This window comes from Oryzias latipes, chromosome 3, assembly GCF_053564925.1.
Source record: "Oryzias latipes strain Hd-rR chromosome 3, Olatipes_Hd-rR_3.1".
NCBI lineage: Eukaryota > Metazoa > Chordata > Actinopteri > Beloniformes > Adrianichthyidae > Oryzias > Oryzias latipes.
The window spans coordinates 22,330,206-22,342,703 of record NC_136239.1 but is presented as its reverse complement, the minus strand read 5'-3'; the positions used below and the strand labels follow the sequence as shown (position 1 = coordinate 22,342,703).

The 12,498-nt window shown below is 36.5% G+C and overlaps 1 protein-coding gene across 6 annotated transcripts in view; it reads left to right on the top strand.

The window, feature by feature from the left end:
• The window catches only part of apba2b (amyloid beta (A4) precursor protein-binding, family A, member 2b), a 53,487-nt gene that overhangs the window by 34,652 nt on the left and 6,337 nt on the right, over window positions 1–12,498 (top strand). For 4 of the 6 annotated variants that reach the window (XM_011489564.4, XM_011489571.4, XM_020713649.3 and 1 more), the window contains 4 exons: window positions 324–469; window positions 7,322–7,357; window positions 9,439–9,525; window positions 11,627–11,812. In XM_011489564.4, the coding sequence (XP_011487866.1) occupies window positions 324–469; window positions 7,322–7,357; window positions 9,439–9,525; window positions 11,627–11,812 (455 nt within the window). The remainder of the gene's footprint in view (window positions 1–323; window positions 470–7,321; window positions 7,358–9,438; window positions 9,526–11,626; window positions 11,813–12,498) is intronic. The other 2 variants (XM_020713654.3, XM_078944442.1) reach the window with 1 other exon arrangement.

Sequence of the window (12,498 nt, the reverse complement as noted above, 5' to 3'; positions counted from 1 at the left end):
ATTACAAAGGATTAAAGTGAAATTTTGTTATTGACTAAATCCTTATTTTCTGTTCCATTACGCATAATGTGATTTCCTGGGTTCTTTTTTTTCAACACTCTGCTTATTACAGTTGAGGAACTTAACTGACCTCCCATCTTTTTAAGTTGGATGATTTGAAGAATCAATGATTGCCAATTAATCTTTTTGCTTTTTTTTTTAGTTGCTTGGGATCATAGTGTGTCCCTCCCAGCTTCATCCTGTTAGTCAAGCACATCAACATTTCAGGTCTAAATGCTTCTTGTCTTTCCTTGTTTCTTGCTTGTTTATCGCCACCTGCTCAGTCCCGGGACCATGTGAACCCGAAGACCTGATTGATGGAATTATTTTTGCTGCAAACTACCTGGGCTCCACACAGCTGCTTTCTGAGAGGAATCCTTCCAAGAACATACGCATGATGCAGGCTCAGGAGGCCGTCAGCAGGGTCAAGGTACGACTCTCATCCATCAACTGATTCACACATGCAAACACAATCCTGAAGATATGCACAATTAAATCCATTTGCAGGAAACTAAAGAAAATAGGTTTTTTTTCTCTGTACAAGAGAATCAAAAACTGTTAAATTAACTTAAAAACCGTACTTGAACATTTTTCTAAGTTTGTTTTTCAGGTTCTCAGCTGTTTTCTTCTTTTGTCCTTAATATTTTCCCTATGCTATAAGGAAGTCATACTAGTGTGAGAAATTTCCTTTTTCAGATTTCACATTTAAACATTTAAAATGATCAACTGGATTTTTGTAACTTGAAAAGATTTTATTAAATCTGATTATATAAAATGTATCTAAACTAATGTCTTATTCTCATAGTAAGAGATTATACCATTGCTGCCACGTAGCGATGGTATAACCAAAGTATGGACATTTTGGAGGTAGGTAGCAGTCAGGTTATGATTTCTCAGTGTTTGAAAATCAATTTGAGTTGATGGATAAAGAAAATTCCTTCATAAACAGCAAGTTGAGAGCCTCCTACCTTTTTGAACTTTTTTAGCGCTGTCCTGTGGAGAAAGAGAATTCTTGATGACAGCAGTTCTCCTCTTTCAAGCTTCTCACCTTGTCCTATAATCATACACTGTAAAAAAAGAAAAAGAAACATTTTGGAATTAGGCTGGAATGTTGTCTCTTTTTGCATTTTATAAATGAAGATGTGTTTATCGCCAAAGATGTGTAAAAATGAATTATGCCTTTGCAAGGTGTGCTTTACTCCTTTATTTTAGTTTCACAAAGGATGTACTTGAGAAGAAATGTTTTGAGTCTAGAGACAGACATTATAGTCATATTCAGACAGAAAGTGGTTAAGAAGGCTGCTAAAGAACTTAGCCAGATTAACCTGAAGGGTTTCTCTATCACAGCTGGCTGGATAATGAAGCAGCTGGCATGCAAACCTTGTATTTCCCTTGCTAATACTCCCTACTCTTACCTGCTTAGAGGGAGTTTATTGCGAAAGCATTTCTGTAGAGCTTCAAAATGTTTCCACCACAGTTACTTTGTTAAAAAGAAAAATCACCTTTAAATTTATTTTTTTTTTTTATTAAAAGATTTGAAATCTTCAAGAACAGGCTTCTGGTGTTGGGGATTTTCAGGTAACTTGTGTGATCAAAGGGAGCTTTGTTGTGATGTGATGACAGAATTGAACCTTAATGTTTAGCTGCACAGTTGTTACCCAGACACAAGTCCCTTTTATCTCCCTCTCTTGTACACTCCAGTATTAAGGAATGTCTGAATAATGAATGCAGTGGTATACTTTTAGAAAGACACACAGTGTGACATTAGTAGTAAGTGAGGATACAGATGAATTTTGTTTGGATGCAGTTTTAAATGTTAGCTTGATTTCCATGATAAAGCTCAGGATGTATGACATTACAAAACTCAAATAACTGTGTAGTAGTATTATATACCATAAATAAACATGTTTTGGGTCATATTGCATCTCATTCCTGATGCCAAAATTGATGCTAAAGGTTTATATTCTCTTTATATGCTCCTGACTCACCATGAATTGTGAAATGAAGTACTCAGAAATCGCAATTGTAAGCTTACGTTTCTTTATCCTCCATTATTAGAAAAATACCAGAAGAACAACACCAAAAACACATTTTCCATCGGAGTAGGTGAAATTTGGTAGCCTTTGGATTTGCCGATGTGGAAGTAGCCGTGGGTCTTTTCACAATATGATAACTTTCACTAAAGAATTACTGTAATGCCGTTGAGGCTTTATTGTATAAATATTGCTAAAAATCTACATTCTTCCTATTGCACCTTTAAAGTAAAATATGAGAATCTTAAATCTCTGAAAAATGTATGTTAACCATCAAATTGAGGGATTTTAAAATGTTTGAACTAAACAATCAAATGTAACTCGTTCAGATGGATGTACTCCGGCGGTTCTGCCAAAACAGAGGAAGAATAACTTTATGTCTTAACTATTGATATTTTAGCAGTGACACGCTGATAGGCTGCACTACACTATACGGTCTCTTTGTTACGAGAAAGCTCACCTACAAGTACGAGCCTTGTTCAGTACACACATTTGAGACATAAAAGTGGAAAATACAGGGGGTTGTGTTTAACAACAACAAAAAGAAACCACAGTAGATTTTTATGGTAAATGGTAAATGGCGTATACTTATATAGCGCCTTTCTTCCTACAAGGACAAAGCGCTTTACAGTCACAGACCCATTCACCCAGTCACACACACATTCACACACACATTCACACACTGGCGGCGGCTCCGCTGCCAAACACAGGCGCCCGCCTACCACCAGAGGCAAGGTGGGGTTCAGTGTCTTGCCCGAGGACACTTCGACTCATGGGCGTGCAAAGCGGGAATCGAACCTGCAATATTACGATCATGGGTCGACCGCCCTACCCCTTCACCACGGCCGCCCCTAAATAAAGTTGTTCGTATTCTGTTTATTTTGTTTAATACTGTTTGTATTTCATTAATGGTAAAAATGTAAAAGTTAAGGGTTTGTTGCACACACTGATGAGATGTGCTCTCTGATTGTCAAATCATAGTTGAAATGTTGGTCCCTTCTTCTCCCGGGGGGTATTCCAGAAAGCATGTTTAAACTACCCTGACTTTCACCCTGAACTCTGGCTGAAGTCCGTCTGAACTTGCTCACTTTGGGTATGTCTGTTCCAAAAGACCGGAGGTGAGTTGGCGTAATTACGCTCGACTAGGTAACCCTGGGTTGATGTACGTGCACAGCAAGTACATAAAGATATTCTCAAAGGATCGCCGATATCCCGAGTCACCATGGAAACACGTGGAGAACAAAAGAGAGCGCTATACTCCAATGAGACGGAGTCGGAGATAATTACGGTGCATAAAGATAATACGCCCATCAAAAATGTAATGCGGCTGCATCAGCAAAAAAAAGAGTTTCTGCTTGGACAAAAATAACAGACAAAGCAAATGCATGAGTTTTTGATTTTATTTTCAATTACATTGTGATGTACATATATATACAACTTTATAAAACTTAAATGAATTAATTCAATTGGTAACAAGTAATAGAGTTAAATTTATTCAACCTAATTTCTTATGTCTATCCAACTCAATAGTTGTTTATACAACTCAAATTTACATATTTATCTAACTAAATGTCATATTACTCCCATTCAATTTATTAATTTATTGGACTTCTTGAACTGTCATAATTTTAAGTTAGAGCCTGCAGATTTTCTCATTTTTACGAAATTAAAATAAATGATACAGTGTGGGTTTGCAATACATACCTTGCATTTAATTTATCATAACTCACTGGAACTTCAGTTCATATTCCAGACATTTGCACTAGGGGTGCTAAATAAACTCATCATCCTCTTCCTCCCTCTCACTCATGGTGCAGAAAGAATTAAACATAGCAGGGTAAAATAACTCAGCAAAACACAGTAAAGCTACAACTAAACATTTAGATAAAAACCTACACTTGTACCCAAATCCGTCCAGACAGGCAAAGGGAATGGTATCCCACAATTCCTTTGCGCTGCCGATCTAACAGCAGCACCAAAGTTACATCTACTTAATTGAATTAATTTGAATGAAAGTAAAACAAATGTCTGATAACTACGTGTTATTTTTAATTTGACTGAACTAAAAAAAAAAATGATTTATCTTAACTGAAGCAAATAATTAAGTTAGATCAATGTAAAAAAGTTTATCTTTCCAACATCCATACATGGTCTTATCACCCTCTCATGGTGGAAAAAGTATTATCTGAGCTTCTTAATCCACTAAATCATCTTCAAATGGACACGCCACGCTGCTTCACCTCTCTAAAAACAAACTAACCTTCAACTAAACCTGCTCCAGACCAGGTTATGTTCAGAGCATGAGTTGCTATGGCAACTAAGCATACCCTGAAACATACCTCAATTTTTGGAACCGAAAGCTGAGGTTATCAACTACCTTAGCCTCAGACTTACCGTGGTAACTCTCATAACATGCTTTTTGGAATACCCCTGGTGGCGTCTGCCTTGGTAATATTTTCTTTTTTTTAATTATTGGTACACTTCTTTACAGCTGGCTGTTTTCTTGAACAGACAGAAAGCGCTGGTGGTTGTTCTTTTTCCAGAGGCTGTCATGCATAACCAATTGGGTCTGTGCCAAACTGTGCATTAGTATATTTCTAAAAAAAACATCTGTCATATCTGCCTTATTGTTATTATTTATCCGAAATATGCATACAACACATTAACTCATTTTAATATAGGTTATTTAGAAATTTAGCTCGCTAGTTTACTATCATCTGACCTTGACTTATGAGTTAGCTTCTTTTGATTTGAAATTGAGCAAACACACGTTTGCCAGGTAAATGGTGTCAACGCTATAGTTTATTAATGCTCATCTGTTTGGCATGACATTCACTGTGATTGATGTAAAATGTATGAAGCTTCATCCCCACCCTGACATTCACTGCTTCCTGGCATCCTCCCTCCACACTCTTCTCAGTCGAGCAGCAGCAGATGTTTCACTCTACATGTCTGTTTTGTGTGCAGGATGATGAAACTTGACAAAATGGAAAACACTCTTTCCTCTTGGCTGTTTGCAATACGGCAGAGACACAAAACAGAAAAATCCGGTTTTGATTTTGTAAATCAGCATGCAGTTAATTCAGTAAGTGATCTATGTGTGTGTTTGTAAGAGAGACCCATGGATTAAATGGAGGTATTACAGTTCGTTGGTTCTTTTTTGAAGTTTAACTAAAAGCTGTCTTTCTCAAAAAGTGTAACTGAAATACTAGCATGTGTAATCTGAAACCTCTTTCATTCTAACAAACTTTGTTCTCCACACCATTAATCTTCACATTGTTTTTCTTTGTTTGTTTTTTTTGTTTGTTTTTTATATATCTAAAATCAAGCAAAAAAAATGCTCTATATCTGATCCATTGATTGTCTATGAGAACTGAACAGAGTGACCCCGCCCCTATCGCGTTCCAAACAGGAAGTACCTACTGGTCCCAAGAAGCAATCCCATAGACTTCTATTGAGAAATGAACATGGTATTACTCTGTCATAATATTTACAAAAAAACCATTCTTGCTATGCTACCTTTTTTAATGTTCTTGCTTTATTGTGTTTTTTTTTCTGTATTGTAAGTTATTGAAGTTATAAACTGGCCAATCAGATGCCTCAAAAAAGCATGAGGTCTCACATCAAATTTTTGAAACATTTGATTGACAGATTCTGTCAAGCCGGCGTTCAAGTGGTGGGGGTGTGGACCTCCAACAAGCTCACTCCTGATTGACTTAGTGGTTGCCATGGAAACTTTGACTCAGACCAATCATTGCTTACTGACATCATCTGGTTCCAACATGGCAGCAACTGTATTGCAAAAGAAAATGCAGACTAAATTTATTTCATTGCGTTGGAGCTGGAAGTAAGCCATTTTCTATGGGTGACGTCACACTCAAAGAGTCCCGTTCTCATACTCAGTCAATGATCTAACCCTTAGGAAGGATTCACCATCTTCCAGGTACTTGCAGCTACAGGCAGTTTTAGTAAAAACTTAACCACAAGCCTAACTTTTCAAATGAGAAAATGACTAATAGTTACCAGTTCAGTGACAGCAACTCTCTGGGTGAAGAAATATCCTCTTTTTAGGTAACGCCCCTTCATTTGAGTGTTTTCTTTCTTCTCTTCTGAGTGTTGTGTTATGATAATTTTTTTGCTAAGGTATTCTGAACTCCAATTTTTGTCTTTGTTGTTGTCTTTTTACAATCATTCAATTTTAGTAGAGACCTTCAGATCTTTTAGTTTGCGTTTGTTGTGGTTTTGTGATGAAGAAGAGCATCCTCATCAGGATGGACCCAGTAAAGCTGTAAAGGGAGCTAATGCTGGAGTTTAGTATTCACTTTTCATTTTAATTTGTTCTTCTTAACAGTGCCACTAACAATGTTCTTTTAAAACACACAAAGGCTTCATCATCTCTCCTATGGGATCCCGTAAAACTCTGTCCTGGAGCCCTTTGTCTTTGCAAGCATGCCTTATGTTTTCAGTTTCAATAATCCAACAGCATAGTTTGTTTTTTAATGCAGATGATGTGTGAATGAACTTGTTGTTATTGAAACGTTACCCTATAACTTCAATATAAATCTCAAAAGTTAGCATGTTTGATGAAGGAATGGCATATTGAGCTAGAATTTTTAAGACAAATAAACATTAATCGTAGTAGCTGGTCAGATTATCAAACAGTTTCATCAGAGCTATGATAATATTATACATTACACCATTGGACACACGGGCGTGTCAGACACAATGTTTTCACACTAAAGTGTTAACTTAGCGGCTGCTTTTGGGTTTTCTTTGCTTTTTGGTATTTTTACTAATTGATCTTAATCTTGTGTCTAAATTCTAGTAAGTGGTGTGAATACAAAACTGAACCTCTAATGACCCCCTAACATTCTACTTATTGACTTCTTCCATGAAGCATATTTACAGTCTTTTCATTCCTGTAGGCCTTTGATTACATAAGGAGAAGCAATTATTAGCCTCTGTAATTGATGTTTTCATTGGATCAGATTATCCTTGTTGCTGTGCAAGCTACCTCCTAAACACACACACACAAAAAAAAAAACCTGAAGAGCACAGCGCTCAAACACACTTCCTATGTTTTTTTGTCATCCTCCCTGTTTGTTAGATTGCTGGGTTTTGGGCTTTGTTGTCTTACCCCCTTTTTATTTACCTTCTTTATGTCCTCCTCCTCTCCCTCCTGTTTTTTGTGCTCCTGTATCTGCTGACTTTGTCCCGTCCCAACGCCTGCCTTCCTGCCTACCTACCAGAGAGTACAGAAGGCTGCCAAAATCAAGAAAAAGGCGGTGTGTAACCTCGGGTCATGCTCCTTCCACTCTCACTTTTTCATTTTCATCGCATTTTTGCCTGTCCGTGTGTCCTCTGTTACCTCCTCTCCCATCTGTGTGTCTCGGACTTCAAAGTGGTGTCACAGATTTCAACATTTGTTTCTGTCTTTGAAAAAAAAACGTTCATGTCGACACACAAAAACATTAATATGTTCATTTTAAATGGGAAGTATGATCCAATGTGGAATTCCAGTTTTTGTCAGAGAATTAAACCTTTTTGATAAAATTATTTCAAAAGGATTTAGACTCCAAGCTACCAAACCTATACATACCTTACTCGAAGACCAATTACAGCCAAATGTTTGAAGTAAAGTCTTAAAAACCCTTGTTGTCCTCAGATGACAGAGGCTGTCATGAGGATTTAGCTCTATGTGTTCTTATTGCCTACAGACCCTGTTAATTGATGGGTTTGTGGGATGAAGAAATGAATTATAATTATCTGTTATTATTACAAAACAAAACCTTGATTTTTAAAAGCTATATTTAAATGAATAAAATAAAAAATAAAGCTGAAGTTCATTTCTAAAAGGCATTTATCATACAATGTTATTTTGTAAGCTGGGATGGTGTTATTGATCAAACTCAACTTTTACCAAAACCTACGACTAGGTATGATTTACACTTATAGTGTTTGTCTGCAGAAGAGCCTGTTCAGGGAAATAGTGGTTTAGAGTGCGGAAAATGATGGGCTTTTAAGAGCCTCTGAGACAGTTTAGTTCAAGCATTTCTTTAAAAGACCTTTTTTTAACTTCTCTACTTACGGCCAAGTGGCTTCCAAACTGATGTAACAGCTAAAATACATGATTCTCTCTCGATATGGACTTTTTGCTTTAGGGACATTTTTCCGCTACTCCAACTAACCCAAAGCTGATGATTTTCATAAAAAAGCTCTGCAATTTGGGTTTCCATAAAAGCCTGCTTGGAGCTCACAGCAAAATAAAAATGACAGCATCTGAGGATTTGTCATTTAGAGGATTTCAGTCGGTCATGGAACTTAATTCCAATTGTTAAATTTGTGAATTAATTTTTGTTTTCCTTTTTAAATTTGACTTTTAGTTAATTTATTAATAACTAAAACTGAAGTATTAATAACTTAAATTGAAATAATCACAGACTCATTTGTTTACAGAAAAAAAATATGCTCATATTTGTTTGTGACTATTAAAATGTTACAAAATATTTTGTATGTAAATATTTATTTTCTTTTTTGTTAAGTACTTATGGTTTCTACCATAAAAAAACGTATAACTACTTTTTTAGACACATCAAGAGCTTGCCTTATCTTAAATTTGCTGCAAATTTTTTGAAATCAGGACCATGCAAATAGTTGTCCACTGGAGAAGTCGCAGATTGACAGAAAGTTTAATTGCAAAAAAATAAACATATTTACAATGGAATCCATAGGAAGGACTGTGTATGACTACAACCATCAAAGCTTGTCCGGTTATTTAATCAGCTGGTTTCATATGTTTTTCCTTTCTCTGACAGTTGATTATAAATTCACATTGTTACCCTGAGCATGCTAAAATTACAAAGGAAAAACAAAAAACAAGGTACAAGAATAAATCCACAACTTAAAAGTAGTTCAGTTAAAATCCAAATCTTTCCCACAGCTTTTCATTTCATTTATTATGGTATTGTTACTTTGGATGTTCAAGTGTCCTAATTAAACTAAAGCAAATATATTTTTATCAGTCTGTATATCATAGAGATTACAGGGAAGTGTGCACAAGCTTACTCTGCTCTCACTGATGTAACAACCAGCTGGTTAAGGTTTAGAGTTAAGCTGTTTTGTATTTCTATGCCAGCTTGCAATCCTCGTGCCAAGAGAGCTGAAGTGAATTACCACAACGCCAAAAGCTCCCTTTTCTGTCATTTCCACCTCACCTTTACACTCAACCACTCCTACATCAGGGAAACATTTTACCAGCTGGACGGACAGCTTAGCACTAGTGGATTTTTCCGTATTTGCTGCATTTAACACCAACATCGTTCAAATATTTGTTTTCATTTTGATGAATCCCTTTGTTTCCCTTCAGAATGCTGATGGAGACACTCAAACTCTGACTGAGGTCGATCTGTTCATCTCCACCCAGAGGATAAAAGTCCTCAATGCAGACACACAAGTAAGTGCTTTGTGTCTATGTCCAACATCTCGTCCCTCAGGTGATAATAAAAGCAAGTCAAGAAACAAACTGACTTGAAGACCAGGCACATTAGAAGGGTTATATAATGACTGATCAGACCATTGACACAAATGGAAAGGAACCAAAAGACCCTAAATAAAACACTGTCTTAAATAAACATTTAAATTATTAACTTGACAAAAATTATGATTACTATAAATAAATTAACTGCTAAGTTAAGTAGTTCCATAGTTCAATAGCATCTCCAAATTATCAACCTCGGTTCCCCCTCTTCTTCTGATGCTATATTCACATGTGATGCACAATCAAGAACCCATGCCTTTGGACCACAAAGGGCTGAGAGTGGAGGAAGGAACAAGGAAGTTAAACTCCTCAGACAACTGATAGGAATTAAAATTAAAATAATACAAAAGTTACTAAATGTACGTACTATATGAAGTTGACTTTGATGTGCTGATTAAACTGAATAAAACTAGTTGCCTGTGTATCTTTTGCCCAGTTACTATGGCTGTAACTGAAAATACCAAAATTTGATACGAATGTGGTAGAGTGCAGAATTCAGTCTTTACTGTGTGGCAGTGGAGATTGCTATCACTGCCCAAAGCTGTTCAAATATGTGGACACCTCTGCCTTGTGTGTGTAACACATGTATAAACAAACTTAATGTGTTTTTGATAAATTCACTTTTTTGAATTTAAAAACTTTGTCAAAGAGTTTTTCAACCTCTTTAAAGCAAACTTTGAGTGGGCAGAAGCACCTCAGACATGATGAATGTGGCTCTTTTCTCTCTGCAGAAGTTAAATCTTTATGTGATGGAAGATCCATTTTCAACATTTTTGCCCTGTTCATGCTTTGGCCATTTGAGTGGAGTGTCAGAATGTACCAGTGTGAGTGTGGGCAGCCACCCGGCTGAAAATAACACACTGCAATGCAGTGTCTGTCTTCCTCCTTTTTCCATCTGGTTGTTACTGGTTCTGACACATCTGATATAGAAAATTACAAGTAAAAAGCCCTACTTCTGTGGCCAGAATCCTAATCCAGCCTGAATACGGCTTGTTGAGTGAGTTAAATTGAAGATAACTGCGAAAGAAAAGAACCAAAAAGTATTCAGTGTAGGTCATAAAACCACCACAGAGCGAAAAAGAACTAAATGCAAGTTATTACTAAAATAAAAAGGTAGGACTCAAAATCATTACAAATTGAAAAGTCTACATAAATTAAGAATATTTTACAAATATGAATACATTATTCCAGTCAACGGGCACTTCTGACTTTTTTCTGCAGCTGCTCAATATCATCAGATGAGCAGGATTGACTCTTGATGTGTGTAAACGGGAGTTTGGGGGCCTGTGATCAGATTAGACAGCTGTGTTGAATGCAATCAAAGGGAGACCTTCTTTTCTCTCCTGTTATAATGCATTTAACTCACTCCCTGTACTCAGTGGATGATGAAGCTGTGTCAAAAAGCAAACAAATATGCTGCAGACCAGCTCGTCATGAAAAATAGGATAATTGGCAGTCATGTTTTCTGATCTCCTCAGTTACAGCATGTCATTGTGATGATTTTGGCCTCTAACAGAAACTCAAAAATATTGTGTTCTGATTTTTTGTTGTTGAGTCAATGATTATGAAGCTTTTTTAGTGAGCATGAAACATTTTAAAGATCTGTAAATCAGACAACATGTAAACGTTTTTAAAATCTGTCTCTTCCTGTTGTTTTGTGTTTGTGTAATTTAACAATATGTATTTCAAATGTGCTGCTTCCTCCTGACCAGAACTCTATTAAAACAAGAGTTTTAATATCAATAGGACTTTCCCAGTTGAATAAATCTAAAAGAATAAAATGGGTCCGAGAATCGAACCTTGGGGTACTCTAAATAGTATGGAAATAACATAGTTCCCCCCTTCAGGATGAAATCTGACCCAACTTTGAACTCTTATTAATAATCTCACCCACTTTCACTATTAAACAAGTTATTGTGAGGTACAACTAGATTTATTACTTCCCAGGAAGTACTGTAATTGTTGGAACACCATCATTGAACTATGGAGGATTTCTTTCATGTTTTGGTTCTGACAGGAAACAATGATGGACAATGCACTTCGCACAATCTCCTACATCGCCGATATTGGGAACATCGTGGTTCTGATGGCAAGACGCCGAATGCCTCGAACGGCTTCGCAGGACTGCATCGAAACTACCCCTGGAGCACCTGAGGCAAAGAAGCAGTACAAGATGATCTGCCATGTGTTTGAGTCAGAGGATGTAAGTGACAAAGATACATTTTTACATTTAAATTGAGCTGCATGTATGTTAGGGATAGAATCACAGTACAATCAAGTTTTGAGATATTTAATTATGATTATTCTGATTATTACGACTTTAGCCAAAATCCAAAAAAACCTGTGTCATTTCCATAGATCAGCTGTTGTTCATTAGAATTTCACCTCTAAGTTGTGGGCGGGATTGTTGCCACTTAGCAACACCACTCCCCCGTCCCTGCCCCTTTGCCAAGGTTTCAGAGCAGGGAACTTGTGGTCCAGCCGGCGTATTTTCTTCATCAAAAATGAGCAGAATTTCAAACTCTGTTTTTCCTGATTCACGATTTGAATAAAGAAATACTTAGAAATTTGATTTTAAGCTTAATTTTCTTTATAAATGTCCTCCCTCTTCAGAAAAATGCCACAAAAACATGTTAAGAACAATAGAAAACATGGTTTTAATGGAGTGGGTCTTTAAAAATGAGAAAAAGCTCTCGTATATACAATGGCTCAATTTTTAATCCTTCCTTTTATTTAACTTAAAGACATTCTTTTAATTTTGATAAGTTCTTCATCTTTCTTCACATTCGTGTTGTATTTACTAAGTGGCCCCTCTAGAATTGTCTTTCCGCTTTTTACAAATCGTTGGAACAGCCCACTGATGTGCCATGATGCAAATTGGCTGGACAC